Source organism: Leptidea sinapis, chromosome 36 (assembly GCF_905404315.1).
Source record: "Leptidea sinapis chromosome 36, ilLepSina1.1, whole genome shotgun sequence".
NCBI classification, from domain to species: Eukaryota; Metazoa; Arthropoda; class Insecta; order Lepidoptera; family Pieridae; genus Leptidea; species Leptidea sinapis.
Window position 1 is genome coordinate 978,308 of NC_066300.1, and position 27,349 is coordinate 1,005,656.

General features: G+C 34.8%; 2 protein-coding genes and 1 long non-coding RNA gene across 9 annotated transcripts in view; 2 read left to right on the plus strand and 1 right to left on the minus strand.

Annotated features, from left to right (window-relative positions):
• Positions 1–27,349, plus strand: part of LOC126975527 (uncharacterized) — a 169,522-nt gene that overhangs the window by 63,317 nt on the left and 78,856 nt on the right. The gene's annotated exons all lie outside the window — the stretch shown is intronic.
• Positions 753–19,605, minus strand: LOC126975511 (arrestin domain-containing protein 3-like). 5 transcript variants are annotated; one of them, XM_050823443.1, is made up of 7 exons: positions 19,583–19,605; positions 18,546–18,676; positions 18,194–18,343; positions 17,155–17,363; positions 15,401–15,586; positions 12,777–12,965; positions 753–1,429 (listed from the first exon to the last, which is right to left on the minus strand). In XM_050823443.1, exons 1-7 carry the CDS (start codon positions 19,588–19,590, stop codon positions 1,118–1,120), a joined length of 1,185 nt encoding a protein of 394 aa, XP_050679400.1. In that variant the 5' UTR covers positions 19,591–19,605; the 3' UTR covers positions 753–1,117. The 5 variants fall into 5 exon arrangements, with proteins under 5 accessions (XP_050679400.1, XP_050679401.1, XP_050679402.1 ...); XM_050823444.1 differs by lacking the exon at positions 19,583–19,605 and adding an exon at positions 18,807–18,973; XM_050823445.1 differs by lacking the exon at positions 19,583–19,605 and adding an exon at positions 18,811–18,968.
• Positions 21,899–27,349, plus strand: part of LOC126975492 (bumetanide-sensitive sodium-(potassium)-chloride cotransporter) — a 70,472-nt gene continuing 65,021 nt past the window's right edge. For both annotated transcript variants that reach the window (XM_050823416.1, XM_050823417.1), the window contains exon 1: positions 21,899–22,518. In XM_050823416.1, the coding sequence (XP_050679373.1) occupies positions 22,156–22,518 (363 nt within the window). In that variant the 5' untranslated portion in view covers positions 21,899–22,155. The remainder of the gene's footprint in view (positions 22,519–27,349) is intronic.

Here is a 27,349-nt window from a genome sequence, read left to right on the forward strand (position 1 = left end):
CATCTTGGATTTCAAAAATGATCCCAAATTCGTTCTCTGCACCCTCGAGAACCTCGGATTCGATATCCATAATGTTGAAATAATAATTTTGCGCGGCGGCCATCTTGGATTAAAAAAAACCTGCACGATACAAGGCTAGTAGGTAGCTTCCCTAAGCTCGAGAGTAAGAAATACTCTTCTTCAATCGGTGTCAATCGCTCTCTCCCTTGAACAAAAACCTCCTCGTCTTCTTGAACAAAAACGTCCCACATTTTCATGACGCTCTATTGTGTTTCATTCGTAAAATTTTTACCCTCATCTAAAGACTAGACCCTAAAGAAGTTTCACTTCAAAAAATATTCAATCCTTCAATTTAATTTTATACTTCAATGGGTTATTTTAATTTAATAAATATTACTTAGCGATGTTGAAATGATAGTTTCTACACCCTTTGATTGCACAACTCGTCATTTTTTCAACACTATTTAGTAGCGATCGATGACGTTGTCTTAGAGACACGTGACAGATACTGAGAGCGGGTAGAAAATAGAGGTAAACAGTTAACTAAATTTTTTCGAAGTTTTTACAGCTGTCACAGTCTAGACGTATAAATGATCTTATCTAAGGTGTTGGCCATGTCTGCTGTCAACAGTCGACCTGTTGACGTGGTGGATAAACATTGATTGATCAATGTTGGAATTGGATTTATCCTGGTCACCTGATTTTTTGTATATTCTTATTTAAAGTGTTTTGTCATAAGTAATACAAGCTAATTTTTAGCATGACATTTTATTTTGAATCACATAATATACTTATTAAGAACATGTAAAAAGTATTACAATAAAATTCTTCAAAAAATATTGAAAAGCACCAAGTGAAAAATGAAAGCGCTTTGCCAAAATCTATATCACTATCATAATATAAAAAAATAACAATTTAATAATTAAAGCTCTTGCTGTATAGTGATTTATCAAATATTTTATGCTTAATCTAATATGTATATATCATATAACATTACAATCGAAACGTCAGAGTATTATAAGTATAATATAATAATTTCGAGATAAAAAATAAGAATTCTCTAAGCTAAAATTATCATTTCTTAAAGTTATTCAGACTTAGAACCAATAATTTCACATTAAGGCAACGGTGGAGCTGACGGCTGAGGTATATTAGAACCAACAGTTACCAACGGTAATAACGGTAACCCTGGGACTTTGAAGCCTATGTCATACTGTCTGAATCCACTATCATTTTCATTGACATTCTTTTGGACTTCGCCGTTCTGTGAATAGTTCATATTGGCTTTAGGTATGGGTGCGGTTGGAAGTAGGTGTGATAATGGATGAACGTAAGAGTCTGTTAGTGTTTCCTGAATCGGGATAAGACCAAGCCTGATCTCATGATCGTCTTCACAGTTGTCGACACATCCCGACATCTTAATTAACATCTGAAAAGATAGTATATACTTAGAAATTACATAGTGTAAACAATATATAGTCGGAAATGTAATTCGAGATCAAAAATGTAAACAAAGAAATGTCATTGTCAAAAATTCAGAGATTATCAACAGTTTTCTAGGTAGTTTTATAATAAACTTATTTTGATTAATAATACGTAAAACATAAATATATATATAAAATATTTGCAAATGTCAATATTTGATAATGGTCACCAAACATAAAATAAATAATCTGCATAATCAATAATATTCGCTCTCTGATTCGGGGTATAAAGAGCTTGATGTCGACGAAAGGGAATTACTTTTATAAAAAAAATATAATTTCCGCAGCCAAATTGTCCCCAGCAAAACTTTGATAATTCGATTTTTCTCTTTTTACGATTTCTAGTAACTGAACTTTTATCATAATTTATTTTTTTGGATATGAACTATTCAATAATTTGCGCTTTCCATTGGGCAGTTGTGGGGTTCGATTCTAACCTTCGGGAGTGGTAAGGGACATTAAAACAAATTATTAAAGCATAACAATTGACAATTCAAATATTTTCTTAATGCAAACTGATGAAATGGACATAATAACCGTTATTAAGTCACTTAATAATTCAAATTCCACGGGCTGTGATGAAATAGCAACAAAGGTAATAATGGAATGTGCAAAGGAATTAGCTCTAGTCCTAGCCTACTTAATAAATCTATCTTTTGAAGAAGGTAAGTTCCCAATACATTTTAAAAAATCAATAGTAACACCTTTACTCAAAGCAGGAGACAAAAAGGACATTAACAACTATCAACGAATCACACTAATTCCTATTATTTCAAAAATTTTCGAAAAGACACTGTACAAGCGATTAACATCTTTTTTGTCAAAACATAATATAATTTTGAAGGAACGAAATGGATTTCAAAAAGGAAAACAAACAACTGATGAGAATATTAAAGAAGCACAACTTGTTAATTTTCTTGGTATTACTTTAGACAGCAACTTGTCCTTCAAGTCACATGTTGACAAAATTAACAAAAAAATTAACCAACATGTATTCGTGGTTTTTAGCAGTAGTAGCTTTACGATAAGGATTGGTCATAAGGGGCAACTCGGTGAGTATAGGTCATTTATTTATTGCACAGGAGAAGTGTTTAAGGGCGGCATGTGGAGCCGGCCCCATAGGTTCTTGTCTTTTTAAAAAATTGAAAATTCTATCGCTGCCATGCCTATAAATTTATGAGATAAGCCTATTTGTTCAAAAACATATGTCTGATTTCTATACCAAAAAGCCAGAAGGTTTTAAACGCAAGATATCCAAATAGACTCATTATTCCCTTCTGTAGAACTGCAACTTTTAGTTGAAATAGTTACAGCATGTCTATGAAAATATATAATAAATTGCCTAATGAATTTAAAGGTACCTTTTAAAGTTTACCTTACCTTTCAAAGTTTTTAAAAGAAGACTGCATCTATAGTTTAAATGATTTTTTCAATACAAAATGAATTATACTAGCGGCACGCTATGGCCGTTTTGACATATATTAATAGTGATGTGAAATGTCAATTTATTCTCGAAAAAAAATATAATCAAATCTATTACTTTTTGTTGCAAGTAGTACCTGATTAAAAAAGTTTAATAAAACAAAATTATAAATGTTTACATAACCCGTCAGTGGCTAAGCTGCCACAAAGCGCGTCGCGCACATGCCCGTCTTAAGCCGCCGCGCGTTACCGACGCCAATTTCAACGGGCTCGTGTTACAATAAAATTTATTGCTTTTGAAGTGTTTCGGCTTGTTTATAAAAACGAACGTCAATGCTTCTGTTATTAAACAAGCTAGCGCTTTGTTAAACAAATTTCGTTTAAAGTAGGGCTGTCATGCATTTTTTATGATTTATTTAGATTTACCTACATTATTTAAAAATCTAGAGATTATAAAAATCTAGAGGGCGCTAAGCGAGTGTAAACATTGACTTAGTGTTTAAAAATTGAAATTAATAGAAAAAGTGCACATATAGGAGTGAATTAAGTTAATAAATATAGTTTAAGCTCCAATAAAACATATATAGTGTTAGCAAAAGTTGATATTCGTTAAATATAGTAAAAAGTGCAGTTAAAATTTAGTGATATTGTGCTCGGAACCATTGCAACATCCTTCAAAAGCTAAGTGACTTGTTGTAATATACCTACACAACATTATATTACAGCCACCTGATTGAAGGAGATTATAAGAGAAGTACTTTTTGTAGTGTGAACAATATAAATTATTTTATTAATTATCTGTATTTGTTAATATAATTTCTATATGCTAAGTAATTTTAAATACTTAAAATAAAACATACTAGCGCCATCTAGCTTGTCAACATAATATTATATTTATAAGGTTGTCTATAAATCTTTTGAATACATAGCTTAAAAATATATTACCTAGGCATTAAAATAGCAAAAAGGAATTTTTCTGCTTGGTCTTTTTCACGATGAACTCACAACCGAAATGCGCTGGATGCCGAAATGCCTTACCTAAGAAAGAATATTTACAGTGTTTAACATGTAAAGGACAATACGACTTGGATTGTGCCAACGTGACGTACAAACTGTATTGTTTGATGCAACGTAAGGATAAATGGAACTGCCCTGAGTGCCTTAATAAAATACCAAAAAGAGGCAATACCAATACTCCAGTTCGAAACATTGACACAACAATGGACGAAGTCCGGCAACATGTAACGAACAAGTGTGAAGGATCTAAGCGTACTCAAAAAAATACAGAGAATGAAAATGTCACGTTGCGTGTAAAAAATCCATCAGCTCGGTCTACAACTACGGATACTACAGCAGAGTTCTCAATAATGGAAGAACTGAAACTACACATGAGTGAGCTATTTAACTCACAAATGACTGGCATTAAGGACGCTATTATTAATTTGACGGACACCATTAAGGCGCAAAACTCCCGTATTCAACAGCTTGAAGATCGAGTGTCGCAATTAGAAAAATCGACCGATTTGTCAGTTTTGGAGAACAAAATACAGAAGCTCAGTATAAAAATAGTCGAACAAGAGCAAACATTATTAGCAAACGATATTGAAATCTCTGGGTGTCCGGAAGTTCAAAACGAAAGTGCAATGCATATTATTAAGACCGTTGCACATAAAATAGGCATCAGTATCAATGAGAAAGATATTGTCAACGTGGAGCGAGTCGGGCCCAGGCGTCCAGAAGAGAAAGACAAACCGTATAGACCACGACCGCTTATCGTGCGTCTTACACGCCGTGAGACTAGGGACGCGTTGCTAACCGCCGCCCGCGTTCGCCGTGGCCTTAACACCGAAGGCCTGCAGCTTCCAGGCCCTACACACTCTCTCTATATAAATGAACGTCTCAGCGGACACAACCGATACTTATTTCAGAAAGCCCGCTTATTAGCCAGCGAACTAAAATTTAAATATGTATGGACACGCGACGGTAAAATTTATGTACGGCAAGAGCAAGGAAAAGAACGTTTCAGGATACGTGAGGAGAGTGATTTATTCCGGGTTTTTGGAAAATCTTAATATTTGAGCCTTTATTTTCCTATCATTCTTATTTTAAACTTATATTTAAAGCTTATATTTTTATAATGTGCAACCTTCTGTTATTTCATACTTTTTCTACACAACATAGTACAAATAATGCTCACACTCTAAACAGAACTCACACTAAACACACAGAACTCTTAAACACATATTCAAATAAACATGCACAAATGTTAAATATTAGTTGCACATTGTTTATTAAAGTAGTTCATTTAAAAATTCCTAATGGCTAACCCTTCAAAAAAATGTTTGAAAATAGGTTTATTAAATGCAAGATCATTGAATACAGGGACGGATGAGTTATTGATAAGTTTATTAAAGTATGAACCAGATATCCTTGCGCTCAATGAAACGTGGATAAAAGAAGGGGAAGAAGCTCTTGTGCCATCGGTGACCAACTACAGATTTATTCACAAGGCTCGAACCGGTCAAAGGAGAGGTGGTGGAGTTGGTTTCTTTATCAGAAAAGGGATAGTCGCTCGCATTAAACAACTTCCAAGCACTGCTCTTGAGCAGTTATGGCTGGAAGTTCAATTACCAGGTGCTATTATGGCTATCGGTACAGCTTATAGACCCGAGAGTGTCAGCGTCCGTGATGCGATAGATAACATTAGTGAATCAGTAAACCTGATGGGGCACTGCAACTATAGCTGTCTTCTCGGTGACCTCAATATCAATCTCCTCAATGAAGATCTGCCACAGGTAAGAGATTTATTATCTTTTTGCTATCAACATAATTTACATCAAATAGTTAAGGATCCGACTAGGGTAACGGATAACTCGGAAACATTGATTGACATTATCTTAACTGACACTCCATCCAAATGTCAGAAAGTTGATATAATTCATAACAGAGACCTAAGCGATCACGCGATGGTGTTGACATATTTTAATATTAAGAAACCAAGGCTTAACAAAACGTTTAAGTTCAAACGATATCTCCATAATATGGATCTGACTTTATTCAAATCTGACCTTAATTTAACTCCCTGGCATCTTATCAACAACTTCAATGATGTAGATCATATGGTTGATACTTTTAACGATCATATCTTAACATTATTCGACCTTCATGCCCCAATTAAGAGATCAGTTCTAAGAGGCCCACCTAAGCCATGGATCACAGACAGTTTAAAAATTATGATGAACCTGAGAGATAAAGCTCTAAAGAAAGCAAACATTACTAAATCTGATACCTCAAAAACATACTATCGTACCCTCAGGAATCTTGTTACAGCTACTAAGGAACGAGAAAAAAAAGCATTTTTTGAACACTCTATTAATAACAATATTCACAAACCAGCCCTCTTGTGGAAAAATATAAAAAATATTACTACGATTACTAAATCAGTCAACACCTCTTTACCGGACCACCTTAAAGACCCAAATGAAATAAACGCTCATTTTTTAAATCTACCCCCATACAACAAAGAAGATATAGAAATTACGAGAAACGAAAAAGACAGTATACAACAAGCATTTGAACTGAAAATGACATCAGAGCAGGTAGTCCTTAATATTTTAAAGGCTATCAAAACTAAAGCTATGGGTGTTGATAAATTAGACATTGACATGATTTTACTTACCGTTGAAGTTACTCTGCCTATAATAACAAATATCATTAATACGTCAATATTAACTCATAAATTCCCTTCTTGTTGGAAAAACGCACTTGTTAAACCTATACCAAAAAAAACAACTGTTAATGGACTAAATGATTTACGACCAATTTCTATTTTACCCGTACTATCCAAATGTTTAGAAAAAGTAGTCCTAGATCAAGTGGTTGCTTATCTCGACAGTATAAAAGTAATACCAAAATATCAATCTGGGTTTCGTAAGGGTCACGGCACAGAAACAGCCCTTCTACATATCACTGATGATTTGACAGAAGCATCGGATATGTGATATAGTAGTATACTAGTTTTGCTAGACTATTCTAGAGCCTTCGACTGTATCCCTTCAGAAATACTGCTGTCAAAACTAAAACACTATGGTTTCACCAAAAATACTCGCTGTTGGTTTGATACGTTCCTGACCAGTAGAAGCCAAATGGTGGAAATTGAAGACAAAACTGGTAAAAAACTTCTTTCTTCGTTGCTGCCTGTGATAAGAGGTGTCCCACAGGGCTCTCTGCTAAGCCCGATAATTTTCTCCATTTTTACTGCTGACCTCCCCAAATATATAAAAACTTGTAAGTACCACCTCTACGCTGATGACACGCAACTGTATTACTCTTTCAAAGGCAAGGATGTCAAAGACGCTATACGTAAAATAAATCAGGACTTAGAAAATATCTACAATTGGTCAAAAAAAAACTCGCTGTCACTTAATCCAGCTAAATCACAGATGTTGGCCCTTGGAACAAAAAACCAAATTAAATATATATGTAACTGCAACGAAAAAGTAAAAATAAATGATATACCAGTAGAATATGTCAAAACTGCACGTAATTTGGGCCTGGTATTAGACGGCGAGCAAAAATTTATGGAACATGTTAACAATAAAATAAGAACTGCTTTCTATAAACTAAAAACACTATATAAAATAAGGCCATACCTAAAAGAGGAACTACGTAATTCATTGACTGAGTCACTTGTCCTCTCCCAATTCAACCACTGCAGTACAACATATGGTCCCAGACTCAGTTATAAATTGGAGAGAGCAGTGCAGCGAGTACAAAATGCATGTATTCGATTCTCCTTTCATGTTCCAAACAGAGGCTATATAACTCCATATTTAAACAACAAACGAATACTTAATATGAAAGCTAGGAGAGAATTGCATTATGCCTGTAGTATAAAGAGAATTATCTATAGCAAGCGCCCTGAATATTTATTTGAAAAATTGTCCTGGAGCCGAAGTTCTAATTTAAAATGTACACGTTTTGCCTCTCAAAACTTATTAAATATACCATACTACAAAACAACAAGATATAGATCCAGTTTCAAATTCATGGCTTCCCGTATTTGGAATGATTTGCCACCACCTCTTAGAATGATAAAAAATATAAATCAGTTTAAGGGTAAATATAAAATGGCATTGTTAAAAAAACAACAGGAAGCTGAAAATTTTAATTATTGTGTATGGAAAGAACTTCCCTTATATAAATATTTTTCATGATTAAACCATAACATTTGCAACTCGTTTCATATTACATTTAAACTGACACATTGACACACACTCATATATTTATACAACACACACACTCACAAACACACTCATAATTTATACAGAGGTTGATACATTTAGAAAAAGTTTAGATCTGCATTGTTATCGTTATTAGTTTGCCCTCTTTACTATGTATCCCACCTTACATCTTAGGGAGATGGGAATGGCTGAAAACCAGCGCTGCATGAAAATATTATTTCAGGCAGCATAAGCTGAGCCTACTCCCTTTTGTCTTAATGTATGTTTTGTAATAAGCTGATATTGTATACTTAATTAAGTTCAAGGCAATAAATTTTATTATTATTATTATTATTTAACTTTTACTCTACTTAACGATTACTAATGTAAACTCATTTCGATTATTACTAATGAATGTAGTAATTTTTTATAACTAAAACACTTCAAAGTTACTAATTAGTCATAGAATAGTTACTAAAACATCATAGATAATACAAAAAAGAATTTTTAAATCGACTGCTACAGATAATTTTTACGGCTGACCGCATTTTGACGGCTTGTCGTATTTTACACGGATAAAGTTTTAAAATTAATTATTCTTACTTTTATAGTCTGTTAAATTACCTTTCTGTGGTATATCGTGAAGCTTGTCTTACTCTGTGTATATTTAACGAAAAAATATCTGCTACCGTTGTGCCAAGCAGACATTAGATGTCTGATTGGCACCACGCGGGCCCTTAATTTGAGCCCACATCAACTCAATTGCATTATATTCACAATGGTAAGGCGGTATCGTTTAACTCTGTGCCCAGGTTCTAACGCTATTTCGTCAATGACGTATCGGATCTTGGTTGGTTTGTTTTCTTTTAAATGACATACTAATTCCGCTTTTAACATATGTATGTTTGCATCTACGCCATGAAACCATGCGACGATGTCAGCTTTCTTTCGGGATTGGGCAGGTGGCTTGTCAATTTACATCGAATGGTATGGGGCGTTATTCAAAATTATAATGGTCCAGGGAGGCTACACAACATTGAGGTAAACCATCCAGTAAACTTTTCTCCATTCATTTCTTCATGATAGTCTCCAGTGGGTTTTGACGCAAAAGCCATGAGAGAACCTTCGACAAACCCGTTGATGGTTCTGGCGTGACAAATTATAAGTCGCGATACTTTTCCAACAGGAACTTTGGACGTAGATGCTGCAGTGTAGGTAAACCGTTCTTGGACCGATGAGCCCAAGAACGGTTTACAGTATTGTTAGCATTAAGCCATGTTTCATCCAAAAACACAACATTTTTCCAATTTTCAATTTCTTTCACTAGCCGTAAAAAACTATATCTTGCCATCACGATATCAAATCTTTCCATCAATATTTTGCGTTTGTTACATTGTTTGTATCGAAATCCAACGGTCTTAAAAATCTTCGTTAAAAAACTTTCCCCACCGAAGAATAATCCAGCTTCCTTCAGTGATTACACTAACTTTTTTCTTGTTGGATACTCCTTCCGTAAATAGTAGCCGTACACATGTCTTTGGATGGCATCGGCATCAAAGCTATCGATGCCTACGACTGGTTTTGCTCGTTTTCTCTTTTTTGGTGTGTGAAGTTTATTTTCTTCTGTCTCGCCATATTTTTCTTTAGTTATTCGTCTAACAGTTCGTTGTCCAATATTAAGCGCATCAGCTACCCGTACAACCACTGACGTTATAGGTAAAATTTGCTCTCCATTTTGAGATTCACGATCGAAATAGTTTGAACAAAGGTGTATAACGAACTCACCTGTCTCACGTTCGGCGATATCGACGAAATCCACAACAAAAGGCGAAAACAGAGTCCAAATTAACAAGCAAGGGTCAACAGTAATGCAGTATCAATATCCGAAGTCCAAAGCCAGGTCAAAACTATATCACAATCGCAGTGCACTCACAATTTGTACTTTTCGAAGCAGCGTCAAGTCGAAACTGCTTTGTTTTGCATTGAGCATTGACGCGAGTTTGCCGGATGTTATAGTTGTGCTAGCCAGCGATCCTATCTTACGATCGTATTAGATTTAAATATTATCTAACTTTGAATTTCGAAAAACAAATGCCGTGTGTTGTGGTAAATAAGTACACCAATAATTAGAAACTTATAAAAATAAAAAATAAATGTTCGCGGGACCTTCATATAGTTTAGAAATCAATGTAATAAATAAATTATACATTCGATAAATTTTAATGACTAAGTGCACGTCACTATTGACAATAAAGAACAGTGATTTGCTCCTTCAATGTAATTATTAATTAATACGAAACTTCATGAGTGGACAACGTCAAAACGGCCATCATAGCGTGCCGTACGTATATTCTATTTGATAATAATATATGTAAATTAAATACATTTATGACATTGAATTTGTTAACATTATACATACTCGTAGGTACGCAATGGATTATTTAATTACTTACGACTTATATTATAACATCATTAAATTTTAATTTTATAAATATTAATGGATACCATTGTAAAATCTGATTTATTTCAGTATAGCAGTAGTGTGTGTATTGAGACAATTTTATAACATATTTTGCATGTCAATTGACGAAACATATTGGATTATCAATAATATTATGTTAACATCTTAAGTACAAATGTTTCTTGCAAATAAAACTTTCATTTCATTTCAACTACCGACTTGGTTTTTAGGTTTGGCAGTATGCCCTTTAACCACTTTTCATGATGAGCGAATTTTCAGTTTTTTTTTTTGGATTCGAACCTTAATAATGCTCCATCTACAAAACAATTTGAACAATCTTAAATAATTATAAATATTTTAATCACAATGAACGTCAGAAACCGAATGAACAAAACAATATTGCGACCAGTCATACCTATCACTACGACCAACGTTTTTTATAACATTATTTACGTTTTTCTTCTGTAGACGAGCCAAATGTTTGGCTCGTCTACGTCTACGTCTACGTTTGTCTGTCTTATTGCCAGTGTCAAATCAAAGTTTGCACAGTAAAACATTTTAATTTTTCGATGTATTTGATGCTATGTTATAAAGAGAAAACGTGCAATATTTAATTATTAGTATATAGATATAATTTTAAAATGATATTTTTGTATATTTCAACACGCACAATGGAAAAGGTTATTATTTGTTGGCAGCACCGTTTTTTACAATTTTGATCTCGAATTATATTTCCGACTATAGGTATTTTAAGTTCTTCTGATATAGGGCGCGGCTGAAACGCGTTTGCACCTATCTGAATTATTCTTTAAGAACAGCAAAACAAATTCTCATGTAAATAAAGTCTATATTTTTATCTATGTCATTTTCCTCTATGACTTATATTTTCTTTCATTCTGTGTGACACCGTTATTTATATGATGGTTCTTCTATAGGCTAACCTACGAACAAAACCCAGTGAATGATCTCCCTTCTCTTTCACCCCCCTTCTGGTGAATTTTGTTCAATCAACATCAGCTGAGTGGGAATATTTTTAGTTTGGTGGACTTGAATTTTCGGAAGTTGCAGGACAAGAGACACACTGCTAGTTGTAGATAGGATCAGTAAAATATTAGATATTTTTTTATCGTAAGTATAAAATAGCGATCGTTGTAATAAAGATCTTCTTGGGAGCTTTCAGCAATAGAAGACAAAATGTTTAGGCAAGTGGACCTTCAGCTTCCTTACTGGGCGCGGCTACAGATCGTAGTCTCGTTATTGTCTCAACCCGAGGCCCATGAACACAGGAATTCCACAAGGCTGTGTGCTATCTCCTGTTTCTTCTGCATATCAAGGATATGTTGGACCAACATGCTACGCATACGGATGACAGTAATGGAGATGCCGTATACACGGGTCGTGCAGATCTCTCTCGGTAAATCCTCGAAATGCCGGAAGAAACTTGTGTTTTCTATCGAGTCCTCTCTTGAGAAGGTCGGAATGGTGTAAAATGAACTTTGTCCAATTTAACCCCCAAAAGACTCAAGTATGCGCGTTTACCACAAAAAAAAACCATTTGTCGTATTTTTGCACTTCGTGTATCTCCGTGGGTCTCCAAATATCGAGCGTCAGTCATCTGGAGGCCAAAGCCAAAACCGCGTGCAACGCATAGCTGCTCAAATTGTCCGAGATCCAGTACTCTGTGAACGGCGTAGAGACGTCGCTTCATTATGTGTCTTATCGCAATTATCACGAGGAGTGTTTCGAAGACTGTTTGATCTGATTCATGCCGCCTAAATTCACCTTCGCACGACTCGCCCCAAATTAGAATAGCATATCCACCATCTGCATGTGTGGCGCTCCCGCACAGTGCGGTTATCAGGGAGCTTTCTTCCACATACAACCATGCTGTGGAATGAGCTTCCATGTGCAGTGTTTCTAGAAAGATACAACATGGGTATCTTCAACAAAACGCGTATACTTTACTAAAAGGCCGGCAACGCTCCTAAATTCCTCTAGTGTTTCAGGAATATGTGGGCGGTGATGAATCAACATCAGATGACCCCTACGCTCGTTTGTCCATGAAAAAAAAAATATTTTCCAATAAATTTGTAGTGCTTATCAATTTAGAAATGATTATTTACAGATTATATTAGAAAAGCACAACCTATTTCTCAAATGAAATCTTGTTATAGATGTAGCCCTTACCTTTATAAAGTAAGCAACTTCAATAATACCACAGGCTTGTGTATTGTACGCAATGATATCGGGAACTCTTAATGGACATGTGAGAGATCGTTTGGTGTGGCTCATTATGGGTCCTTGACTGGCTGACTCCAACACTTCCTCGGGAGTCACATACGTAGACCTTGGGTGTGTGCTGTGATATCTCACTCTCTGAAATAATATTGTTCAAAAAGTTTATTTTCATGACATTGAGTGCGTTGATTCACTTGTTCGACAACGTAGGTCTATGTTTCCACTGCAGCACACACTAAACAGTACAACTATAGTGTAACTCACCACCAGTCACCTATAAGGCTTTTACATATCACACGTTGACCGTGTGATATGTAAGAGCCTTTTCAAGCATGCCACGCATCAATGACGTCAATCGATGCTTAGCGTGTCCGTGGTCTGCAGTGGACACCATCACATAATTTTTTTTATGGAATAGGAGGACAGGTTAAGTAATCACCGCCGTCCACAAACGCTTGCAACACCAGAGGAATCACATGAGCGTTGCCGGCCTTTAAGGAAGGTGTACGAGCTTTTTTTGAAGGTACCCGTGTCGTATCGTCCTGGAAACACCGCACAAAGAAGCTCATTACACAGCTCTGTAGTAGGTACGATGAAGAAAGCTCCTTGAAAACCGCACTGTGGAGGACCGCCACACATCAGACGGTGGGGATGATATCCTAACTTGTGGCGTGTCGTGCGAAGCTCTTCGGAACACTCCCCGTGATAAATGCGGTAGAAGACACACAATGAAGCCACATCTCTACGCAACGCCAAGTGATCCACCCGTTCACAGAGCACTGGGTCCCCGACAATTCGAGCTGCTCTACGTTGCAAGCGGTCAAATGGATCGAGCTGATACTGGGGTGCGCCAGACCAGAGATGACAAAAATACTCCATGTGTGGCCGGACCTGCGCTTTGTAGAGCGCTAGAATGTGGGCCGGCTTGAAGTAATGCCGTGCTCTATTAATGACGCCACGATACAAGGCGAGGCTTTAAGGGAAGTGTTGTCGAAGAGCGGTGATACGACAAATGGGTTTTTTTAGTGGTAAACGCGCAAACTTGAGTCTTCTGGGGGTTAAATTGGACAAGGTTCAATTTACAACATTCCGCGACCATCTCAAGGGAGGACTCGATAGAAGACACAAGTTTCTCCCGGCACTGCTCGACGATTTCCCGAGAGAGACCTGCATGGCCCGTGTATACGGCATCACCAGTGCTGTCGTCTGCATAGCAATGTATGTTGGAGGTGTCCAACATATCATTGATATGCAGAAGAAACAGCGTGGGAGATAGCACACAGCCTTGGGCATTCCAGCATTCACGGGCACCTGTATGCTGCGCCCAGTGAGGAAGCTGGAGGTCCACTTGCACAAGCTCTTGGGAAGCCCGAATGATGGAACTTTTGAGAGGAGCGCCTTGTGCCATACACGCTACAGGCCTTCGCTATATCCAGGCTAACTGCCAGGCCTTCCCCTTGCTTTCAATAGCCGCCGCCCATCTATGTGTTAGGTATACCAGAAGATCACCTGCCAACCGACCATGGCGAAAGCCGTACTGTCGGTCGTTGATCAACTGGTGATCCTCTAGGTATACCAAGAGCTGGCGGCTAGTTATGCTCTCCATTACTTTGGAGAGCATGGAGGTAATAGCAATAGGCCTGTAGTTTGCCGGATCCGAACTGTCTCCTTTTTTTTTGGATCGGATGGACAAGGGCTGACTTCCATGAGTCAGGAACTACGCCTTTGGAATAAGAGTGCCGGAATAAACGCGTTAGCACCGGCGTCAACTCAGGGGTACACGTTCTAAGCACGATTGGAAAAATGCCATCCGGCCCGCTCGACTTCCTGACGTCCAACGAAAACAGAGCTCGCCTAACAGTTTTCTGTCTAAACTGTACTTCAGACATAGAGCTCTAACACCACGGTATGATTGGCTGGTTGAAGTTACCGAGAGCAGCTTTCGATAACGACCAGAACTTGCGTGTTCCGGTCGGGTAACTAGAAAGCTGCTCGCCGATTTTGACGACGTGCTTTGACATGGCACGGGCGATTTGCCGCTTAAAAAAATCTGGAAATCTTAAATACAATGTAAGCACACTTTTCTCCTTAGTCGTGTGTCAACTGTGTGTCAATCAACAAGCCTATTTGCTATAAAAAGTTCTTAAATAATACATTAACGGCTCAAAAAAAAAGTTGGTGTGACTTATCATCGGTAAGGCTATTTTATTTATTTAAGATTGATATGCAAAAAGCGGAAGTAATTTAATAAAACGAATATTTTTTCATTAAATGTGGTACAATATTATTGACAAGTCCCCAGAGAAGACCCGCTTGTCAGAATGGGACAGATGAAAGGACACAATCAGAAATGTATAGACATAGCAGTCGAAGGTTATTATGGTGTCATTGGTGATTGTCTATATGTATAGAACGTCATTGGTGCTGATATACAATTGAAAATATGTTGAAAAAAATATATATTTCTTTTCTTATAAATTGCTGCTCAAAACTTTCAGTATAACCCAGATGGAGATAGTACAATAAGTAAGATTCATAACTGGCTATGTCAACACAAATTCCTGCAAATTTACCTGAATCAATTGAAACTTAATTCTTGTTACTTCAACACTGCTGTCATTTTGTGCCTGTATTCCAATTGGTATAGTTTGTCCTGGACAATAGCCACCCACTGGTACAACTATCTTTATAATAATTGGCTGACTTTGGCAGAACATGTTACAACTAGATACCTCATCATATTCTGTCTCTATTGGCTTCTGTAATAAGAAAATATTGAAAAGATTATTTCCTTATGTAGTTAATCCATCATCAATCATACAATTTACTTCTCAGTCAGATTACAAACAATATCTTGACTTAATGCAATATTTTTTTGTTGGTTTTCTTACAATCTGTTCCATGTTTCCATTTGTTTAGAGAGGTTGTTAATCAACTCAGTTTAGCAGACTTCTACTACAATATAAGTAATAGAACAGTAGCGTAACTCAACAGTCTCGGCTAGTCGGAGTGCTAGGGTTGATACATACAAAAAGATTGACGACACGGACGGCCGCGGATAAATTAACTCGGACAGTAACCAGTCTCGGTAGCGGGCGGGGTGACACCCAATAGTTTTGTCTCCCCAAAATTGCTAAGCGGGCGTGTAAATCGTGTGTATGTGTGTGTGCATCGATTCAGGTGCTCTAGTATGAAGTAAAAGTACTCTTCTATTACTACTATGCCCTCTAAATAACAAATTTCTTGGGTCCTTTATTGTGATATAATGTAAAAGTATTTTTTTACTTTATAAATTTAAAATAAATAATATGAATACAAAGACTTGAATCACAGTCGATAAACAGATATATGGGTTCCCTCAACATCTTATATGACATAATATGTATATCATGGTGTAAAGAGGAATTGTTTAGATTACCTGATGTTAAGTGATCACCACCACCTACATTGTCTTGAAACACCGAGGAATTACAGGGTGTTGTTCCCGGCCTTATAGAAAGGTAAACGCGAAGATTTTTTGAAGATATCTGTATACATGGTACAGTCCTGGAAACGCCGCATCAGTTCATTCCACAGCTTGGTGGCACGTGGAGGAAAATTCCTTGAACACAAGTTAACTTTACACAGTGGAGCAATGCCACATATCCAGATAGTAATTTATGGCGTGTCGTGCGAAGGTGGAATAAGGCAGCACCTGCGGCTGGAATATTTCGTGATAAATGCGGTGAAAACACACAATGAAGATATGTCTCCATGCAACACCAAGTGATCTAGCCAAATATCAGAGCACTGGATCCTTGAGCAGCTCTGTGTTGTGGCTGGACCTGCCCTTTGTAGAGCGTTAGAATGTGGGCCAGCTTAAAGTATTGCCATGCCACCAGCGGAAATGGCAATCACTCAAGGTTTCTAGACCTTGTACTCCAATACTAGCCTGCACTGATAACATAATATCTATGTGTCATGCATGTGAACCACAATTTTGACTATCCAACAACAAACTCTATATAATTATGTCTACCAAATGTTAATTTTTTTTTTACTTAAATAATTTATATAGTTTTAAATCATAAAGACTTTATGCAAAGGGCAGTTTAACTTCACAGAATCAAATTACTCAGATTTAGCAAAAAAAAGATAGAGCCCTTTACTTACTATTAGACAACTTTGTTAAATTCTTTTATTTTCCGTAAGCTTATTTCATGATGATTTGAAGTATATAATTTACATATTACATTGTTTTCAAAACATTTGAGAAATCAGATCTAACAAAAGTACTTAACAAGTAAAAATAAGCAAATATAGAATAGTAAATTAAAAAATGTTATACCCTTAAGCATTCAATTGTGTTAAGGTCTAGTGGATCAACAATATCAAAATCGGCAGTTAATTTATCATGATGTCCCTCAGGGTATTCTAAATATGCTGTCATACAATACTTTATGCTTCCTTTTTCTCCATTGAATGATGATGGTATATTATATGGAAGTTGATATGAGAACTTGATTGTGTGAGGTCCAGCTGGAAGTAGGGTTGGAGCTAGAAAAAATTAGATACCTGTAGAAATATGTGCAACATTTTAATTATAGTTCTGATATGTTCAATGTTCAATAATAGAGGTTCAAGACTATTCTAAAGGTGGTTGGCATTACAGATTCATTAATACATCTCTATCCCTTTAGATGTTATTTAGGGATTCATTTTTATTAAAAGAATTTTTTATGACAACACGGGAAGAAACAAGCAGGATGTTCAACCGATAGTATCTGATACACACTGCCCAAAGCAGTGCCGCCAAGAAGCGGCTTCTTGAAAAAATCAAAAATTCTGAGTGGCACTACAACTGTGCTTGTCATCTTGACATAAAAGTTGTTTAGTCTCATTAGCCTAGTAATTTCACTAGCTTTGGTGCCCTTCAGATTGAAACACAGTAATGCATACAAATTACTGCTACACAGCAGAAATAGGCGCCATTGTGGTACCCATAATCTAGCTGGCATCTTGTGCAAAGGAGCATCCCACTGGAATTGCTGTGATCATGATTGAGTTCCTTGCTCATTGGTATTATAGTCTGTGGTATATGAGGCTGTCAATTGTTATAGGTTTATACCTATTGCATCAGATTCAGAAACCTTGTGTAAGTTGGTGACATTATTTCAAAAAATCCAGGTAGAGCAAATTAATCATAAAATATATAACAACTGTAAACTATAAACTCCCATTAATGACACATGTTAAAGAAAAGCAATTAGTGGCATAATATTATCACTTCCCACAATATCATCCCAAAAAATAAGAACCTAACTGTTTAACAAATTAGAATAACTTATTTATTAGATATTAAATTCTTAAAGATTTAAATCACATACCTCCAGTACCAAGGACATATTGCTCATTGTTAATATATAGCTCATTGCCAACATAATTTATTATTCTCACTCGTTCCACTCCCCCATACTTTTCACTTTGATCTTCATTCCAGGAAACTGATGCATGACCACTATAGTGGGCTTTAATTGCTTGGAGAAATAGATAATAAAATATTACTAGGAAAACCTTTTCTTACAACTTTTGTATGAAAACAAAGAGAAGTAATCACAAGATATATGCATATTTATATGCAAATAAAATATTTTAATAAATATAATACTATTTTAATAAATACTTATAAAATTTTATTCATTTTAAATTTAGTATACATAGACTTATTGTCATAGGTACCTGTAAATGTTACCGGCAGCTCTATGTCAAATTTTATAGTTCCTGATAGAGTTTGGCCAGCATAATAAATAGCTCGTGGCTCATCAAAACATACTGTGCCGAAAGTAAAACCTTTCAAAGACATAATCAAACTGTAAAAAATGAGAATCAATAAATACAATGAAAATAATTTCCTAGGACATTTCGTTATACGGAGTTGTTATTTATGAATGGTAGCTAATAATTTTACTCGTTAGAAACAAATCAAAGGCAATGCATTACCTACTTAATGAATTCAACAGCCAACGCCCCACACCACAGCAATAATTAAAACAATAATTAACTATCAAATAATATTTCTTAAAACAGTTGAATAGCTGTTAGTTGTTAATACATAATACAAAGAATATACTGCTGGCGCTGGCCTGATACTCGTTAGACAGTTGCACAGAACTATAATACTCCTCAGTCCTTACCGGAGGATAGTAGTATATTCTTTGGTATACACTATAATCTATACAGATGTCGCAGTTATAGGACATGAAGGGAAAGTACCTTAAATATCGTTGATAGGGTATTTTAATGAAAGAAGACTTTATGTTATTTTTAAAAGTTAGTATAGTCTGCATTCAAAGATTTTCTAAAAAATTACTAATTAGTCTCGCTAAAATTCGAGAACGGCTGGATCGATTTGGCAAATTTAGGTCTTGAATTATTTGTGGAAGTCCAGAGAAGGTTTTAAAGGTGAATAAATAGGAAAATGCTGCTTATTAATTAAATACAAACAACAAATTTGTTTTTCCTATGTGTCCATACATCATTTCTATGAGAAAATTTATTGACGCGCGGTTTGACAGTTCTGCTGTGAAACAATTTCAGTACGACAGCAGGGTGCATACCTATTTTATGAAGTAATTTTTGATGTTATGATATATTATTGACAAATTCATATAAAAACATTATTTTATTTATTATATACAGAACAACGTCTGTCGGGTCAGCTAGTTCTTATATATTAATTTATTACGTGACAAACTGACAACTGACAATGTACATACATAAACATTATTAGCTGGGTGGTGTCGGTCGGGCACACATAATGGGGAACTCTCAGATATAGTTACGTCTGTTAGATCTGTCATAAAAAGGTCAAGAGTACGATTATTTGAATTGCGAACATAATTAAATTGTGACAAGCCACCCACCTCCAGTAGATCAATAAGTAGCGAAGATTTGGTATCGTAGGCTTTACTAGGGACAGACGAGGAAGGGAAATGTTATCGCACGAAATCACCGAAATAATAGTTTTAGAATTAGAATTGTTTAGATTTAAGAGCGTCTTATAATTATCATAAAAAGTGCGACATTGAGTGACATTCAGTTCGGGAGGTAAGTATACAAGGTACATACACGTGGACCAAAAGTCCGTTTATAATTAGAATGATGATTAAAAAAAAATGAATTACAGTAGATCAAAATTTTTTATAGTTCTCGATAGTATACAAAATGGGAATTTTTTTCTTAAAAATCACATCTATATGCAATCCTTCATTATTCTGGCATTAATGCACACTAGAGCGGAAATTTGTGATAACAGCTTTACACGTTTCTGTTGAGATGTTATGGATTTCTGTGCGAATACGACCCTTTAATTCGTCAAGAGTTACTGGGTTGGTGTCGTAAACTTTAGCCTTAAGATAACCCCAAAGAAAATATTAATTGGTGATACAAGTGATGGAGTATACAAGGTATATATTTAAGTTAAATCCACGAGGTCCTCGGTTCTCTCGTACTGTTATCCATATATCCTCTAATGAGCTTTCAAGTTCGGGATGTCTAATTGCAAATAGATTTTTCTTAAGTGCTAACAGAACACTCCCACCGGATTGCTTTGACAAACAAGTAGATTCGCGGTTTCTACGAAATACGGTATACCTGTCATCCACAAATTCACTATTAGAGAAAGAGCTATCTAGGTTTGTTTCGCATAAACAGAAATAGTTTCGCATAAATATCCTAATTGAGAATTATGATATTACATAATTCTCAATTAGGATATTTTTGTACAATTCCGTTAATTTACTTCTTATTCGGTTAACATTCTGATAAAGTATTTTCATAAAAAAACTGATATTAGAAAATCCAAATAACGTCATAAACGTATAACCTTAAAACTAAATATTTATACAAAACAATAAGTAACATATTCACACGTACATATATATCACGAAATTAGCCAGGTGTCGTCTTTTCTTATTATATACGCGGCCGAATTTAACACATACGTAATAACAAGTTTACAACCCTTATCCTTAGCCAGATGTCGTGCGGCTGCATGAAGTCCTTACATTGCTTTGAAAGGTTCACCCACTAAAAATACTAATTGATAATAAATGATTAAGTAATACTTGCCCTATGTATATTTGGATATTGAGAGGTAAATAAAGGTCTGATGAAGAAAATTTTTTTAAATGAAACAATGATAACAAAAACTCTACAATCAAATTATGGTAACAGAAACGACAAAAAATCAGATCGAAACCATAAAAGTTTCAATCAATTTTTCAAGCTCTTGTGGTTAAAATAATCACTTATAAAATTTTCGCAAAATGCCCCTATTTGTTAATGGTGTATGTGGATGATGCAGCTACTGTATACAATAACTTTTGTTTTATGTGAATTATTTATATTTACTTTTTGACTTACACGTTGTAAGGTATTTTGACGTTTGAGTATATTTGTTGCGTTGCGTCACTTTACTTAAATTGTAATTGAAATGATTTGTAAAACGATGGAAATATTAATCTTGATTTAAAAGACTAGCAATGAGTTTCTTGCTACTTCTTCTCATTAGTTTAACTTGTTACGAAGTAGTGGTAGATTCAAGAACAAAAAAAATATTTTGGACATTCATAAATGTCATTTCCGTGACCTAGGTACATTTACTTCAAGTGATTTTGATTTGATTTGAATGTTGTTGATGCGCTGCTTTGATCCAGTTATAGTTCAGTTAACGTTTTAGGGATATGATAGGAGAATACCAATTTAGAGCAAAACCTGGATAGGATCGAAACTTTTCATCAACGATTCTGAAATTACGAGAATAGCACCGCAGCCTTTTTATTGTTGCTCCGAATTAGGTTCACACAATACTGTTAACATTGGCTTGTTGATGGGCGTCATTGTCATTCATTTATTTACAATGAAAACAGTTTTTTATTTTTTAGTTTTCAGTTTTAATATAAGGTACTCTGTGAATGAAAACGTCTAACGAAATGTTTCACATCACTTGACAGTTGACATGACTAATCTCGATTAAAATTTCAAGTATTCACTATTCAGGTTTTATGGTTAGTTGACTTTTGCGCAGCGCTTGGTAAGCTGTGTAGCGTTTATGTCTCTTCATTTTCTATTCATTTATCCGGTGGTCGAAATTAAAAATAAGAAACTTTTAAATGTTTATTTATTAAACTAGATTAGTTTCGGTGCTGTGATTATTCGAAATTTTCAGTAAAGGTAAATTGACATGTTCATTACCTGAAACATCTTTATGACTGAGGCCCACATGTCGAATTTAATTTTATTATTTTATTAATATTTCTGTGTTAAAAGTAAAACGTTTTATATTAAAATGGGTTCCCAACAAAAAGATATAGAACTGGGTCATGTGAAATTAGAAAATCGTTCAAAGAAACCTGAAGAATTTCAAGAAAATGACGAAGAAGACGTCATTATAGGACGATTTAGAAAAATAAGTTCTGCAAAATCTATGGCTGCAACGAATGGTAATATTCAGTATCCTACTGATATACCGAAGCCGGATATAGATAGTGAAATTGGTTTGGAGTTTAGAGCCAGAGGTAGTGAGAAATTAGTTCGTGAGGAAGTGAGCCAAGCACCAGCATGTGAAAAGTCCTCGATAACTAAGAGCAGTTTCCGGGATGTCGAGAAGCCTTCAAGGTTCAAGGACCAACCATCCGCAACCAGATTTCAGGTGCGTCCATAGTTCAAATAAGTATTATTTTATGTTTCTGTTCCAAAGTAATTGGTACAAATATAATAATCTAATTTGTAACTATGTTATATTAGTATGTACAGCACTTCATGAAAGAAGTACTTATCATATTATACACAATGTGTTACAATAATTATCTTATATTATTTAAAAAAATATAATTAATTATCAACACCAAAAATTTTGTCAACCTTAGTAAGCTGTCATGTCAGGGAACCAGATTATTAAACAGAAAGGCCTACATACCTATTTTACCTAATAATTTTCTACTTTAATAGCTTTTTATTTTTCATTCATAAATGTTTGCTACTTCAATACAAAGATGTCAATATAGTGTAAGGTTGGGCACATTGTTACAAAAAACACAAACGATAATGAAGTGACGATAATATTTATTTAATTAACTTCTCACTAGCATTTATATAAACTTTACTAGTCTCTCTTCATTTAAAATTATTTAAACACAACTTTTATTAGGAACTTCTTTACTTAAATTTCACTTTAATCAGATTCGTTGATTGTAACAGTGAACCCTGTATCTGGGGACCTCTGTTACAGGGTAAGGGGCACAATGTTACAACATCAAAATAGTACAAAAAAATGTTTTCAAGTGAAAGAAAAATCTGAATATATCTACCAACAATATGGTTGCCATATCTGGTTCAAGAGGAAAGTAGAATAAACTGTCAACTTTTCCACTTTTACCTAAATAGTTGATTTTATATACATTATTTAAAAAAAATTCAGTAATTATCGAAGTTTTTCAGCTATCTTGCAATGAATTTCTTTTCTTTGTGGTATATTCTTTTTGTTTACTTTTTCAAATTTATTTCTTACCATTTTCTTTTAAAACCTAAAGAAATGTTAGTTGGGTATCATTGTTACAATGTAACACTGTGCCAAACCTTACCCTACTTAAGTACTGGCTTCAAAAAATGTCAAGTTGAAAACACTGGTTATGTGAAGGGCAGAGTGTATTTCTCCGATTGCCCAACAGATGCCGAGATGGAACAGCTTGTTGGATCAGTTTTCACATCAATAACAAAGAAAATTATGCGAAATGCCACATAAGCTATATCCCGACAAGGTTTAAAATATTATGTATTTTTTATTTTTTTGGGGTATGTTATGCAGTGTTACTATGGTTCTTAAATATTGTGAATGTACTCGTTATAAGGCCCCATTTAACCTCCTTTCGGCTGTACGGGTAGTTTTGCAATAACCTGTATATTATTCTTCCAATTAAAACTTTAACAAATTTGATACATAAATTTAACTTCCACTTGTGTGCTATGTGGCAGTACCCAATAAACAAATCATATATATAAATGCTCGCCTGTAGTAGCTTAAGACTGATCCAAAATGCAGCATCCTGTGTGTACAAGGTAGTGGTAGATATTACAGTTGATACATACACTAAAAGATTTGCACTTCTAGTTAATTGGAACTATTTGAGTTTTGAATGTATATAACATTTTTGAAACATTGCAACCAGAAGGTTGTTTTTTTTATTACTAAGAATAGTAATAAAAAAAAACCAATTGGCGGGAAATCTTTTGTCAATTGTTTTTTATCACACATCAAAGTTCTATGTACGGAACAAAAATGAAATGAAGTCGAAAAGATTTTAGAGTGATGATTTTTAAAAGTTCTTTCTCTCTGTAAGACTTCTTTGCCTCTAGACTTCAAAATGTTGTTTTTTTCAGTTACGCAAAACTTTCAGTGTGACCTACGTATTACAGTTACATTTTGCTTTTGCATTACAGTCTACAGATCTGTTGGAGGAGGATAAATTTGTAGTCTATAGAAATGAACTACCAATAAAAGGCATAAAAGGCATTTATTTTCTCAAAATTGATTGCTTTAGAATTCATTTTGATGTCATTTCTAATATACTAGATACTACTACCGCATCAGAAACAAGTGGCGCTCTGAGAGAGAAGAAGCGGCGCAAGAAACTCTCCCAGCATTCTTTTTTTTGTGTTCTTTTCATAATCTAGTCCCAAGCTGTCTGATTACTTATTTATTCTGCTATGGAGTAATAGGATTTACGACAGAGCCATTTTTTTATAAAACATTTAAATTTATTTATAGATAATGCCTGAACAGTGGCTGGGACTTTATTATAAAAGTGTATACATTTACCCTTAAAGCTATTATGTATCTTATGTAATACCGAGCATACAGATTTAATAAGAATTTTGGGCAACAATATTAAGATATTTGCGTGATAAAAAATATGCTTATGAATCAGAAAAATTCCCTGGCAGGAAATATGAATTTCAAGGGTAGAATAAGTTTTCATATTTATTTTTAAATTACTTTACTGAAAGTTAAATGACACACAGGTATAATATGAATGTATTACATACAAATATTTGAAATGGAAAGTAACTTTTTGTATCGGCTTAATATGCAAAAAGAAGTTTTGTCCAATTGTATTGACTCATACATACAGTCCAAAATATTGTCAATCAAAAGATCCATTCACTAGTCATGCCTTGCTTAACATCTTAAAAAGCCTTGATAGAATAACTACCAGAGCTGAGCAAGAACCCTTACAGACAGGAAATGTCACCTAAATTTTCAAGTGAGTAAATCTGGTGTCTTGAAGATAGGAAGGACTATGAAAATTCTTGTATTTTAATTATTTACTCATTACAATATACCATCGACGAAATTGATTAATAACACACATTGTTCATCTTAACAAACTGGCATGATGACTGTCAAATGTCAATACTCAGTTTGACATATACTGTATGATATAGTATAAGAAAAAAATTAGAATAGATATAGTAGAATAACAAATTAGCAGATTAGCAGAACAAACAGCTCGGATTGTAGTGCTCAGTGAGCTGTATTTGGGTAATATAACGAGAGCTTAATGTTAGTAGGAACATGGATGAGGTGGCATGCTGAAGAGGTTAATCTTGAAGACACACAACGACATAACCATGGTGTTAGTGTTATTTAGTTAACTCCTACCCGGCATTTTGCAGCAAGTTACTATGTTCATCAACAAACAGTAAGGAATAATTTGCACAGTGTTGGACTGCATAAAGAGTAAAGACATTGTTAGCTAAGAAAATTAACTTGACGGATGCAGAAAAAACTGCGAGATTTAGCACATGATTATTTACACTTTGACTGGACAACCATCATCTTTACAGATGAAAAATAATTTCGCTCTATACTCACATGGTCAGCTGATTGTAATTGATAAGCCCTGCCCATTACACTGCAGTGGCGCTCAGGATTCTTGAAAGACCCAAAAATTCTGAGCGGCACTACAACTGCGCTCGTCACCTTGAGACATAAGTAATTATTAAGTCTCATTTGCCCAGTAATTTCATTAGCTACGACACCCTTCAGACCGAAGCACAGTCATGCTTACACATTACTGCTTTACGGCAGAAACAGGCGCCGTTGTGGTACCCATAATCTAGCCGGCATCCTGTGCAAAGCAGCCTCCCTCTGATGATTCCAATATGGTACAACAGTAACGAGAGGACTAACAATGCAATTGATTTGCATTGTAATATTATGAATTGTATGCATTATGAACATGCAAAAGTGAACCATTTTTGAAATACAAGCATTTTAGCTTTTTTTAAAATATATTCATAAAAAATTTAAATTCAAATCTCATTTTTCCTTCTGATTTATCAAAACAATTAAACACGTTACAATTAAGTAACTTATTTATTATCCGTCCAAATTTATTAAACGATAATATTATTTCAATATTTTTTTTGAGATTTCCTACCACTAAAATGCTTTAAAAACAAAAAACGTTATGAAACTTGGCTTGCAAATTATTTTAAAAACATAACCGTTTGCTTAGCTCTCCTAAAGTGCCAACCAACTTGGAACTTATTTCAAAGAAACTTTAAAAAAAATAATTCTGAAGAAGCAGGCTGAAGTTCGAATACGAAATTCGAACTAAACTTAACGATGTTGTTTAAGTTTTCCGTTAATTTAATTAAACAAAATACAGTAACAGTTTAGTAGAAATAAGTTCTGGATTCTTCCGCGGATGACAACAGGTGAGACGTCGTAAATTAGGGATTTCATGTGACCCCACATATCAATTACTAAAGTCCAAGTTAAAAGGAACCGTAGATTTAAAACAACCATATTTAGTTTTTATCTATAAAAAACATTTGTTTCTGTTTTTCTTTATTTCCCAACAACTAGTTTCTAAATCCTACAGACAATTAAAAAACTCTTAGTTTAATTTTAAAACTCTTATATTTTTTTTTTTATAAAATGGTGAATACTTAGGTCTTCCTGATCACATAATATTATTATGTTAATTATTTTTTATTTGATTGATTAGTTGTGTTGAACATAGATAACCTTTAAGTCGACACGATTTATATATTAGGTATTGAGACGAAGGTCACGACTCACGCCGAATGTTCGCGAGAATTGAAGAATTCGATACGTATTTACCGGCGGCACAAAGGTGCCTTGAACTTGACATAACTACTTGTTTTTGTAAACAGAGTTGTTTACAAAAACATGTTTAATTGTTGTTAGTAACTGTTCGAGAATATTTGTTTTATTTTTTGCACCATTGGTTCGTTGATTCTTTCAGTAATTAATTGATTCGATAAATTGAACATTCGGGGCGATGGCTATAAGAAGCGAATGAAAGAATTTTGAATTTTGTTATGCATGTAGGTTTGTTATGCATGCACCTAAACACGTCCATAGTAACATAACTGATACAGAACCGAGCAGGGCCGGATATGGTTCTTTTTAACTTATTAATTTGGTTTAACAAACTATTACATAAGCAAGT

Excerpts from the sequence above, each read along its gene's own strand:
- LOC126975511 (XM_050823443.1), bottom strand. Across the intron at positions 17,364-18,193 it reads ATATGTCCTTGGTACTGGAG|CTCCAACCCTACTTCCAGCT; the intron begins GTATGTGATTTA and ends AATTTTTTCTAG. Across the intron at positions 15,587-17,154 it reads ACACAATTGAATGCTTAAGG|AAGCCAATAGAGACAGAATA; the intron begins GTATAACATTTT and ends TTCTTATTACAG.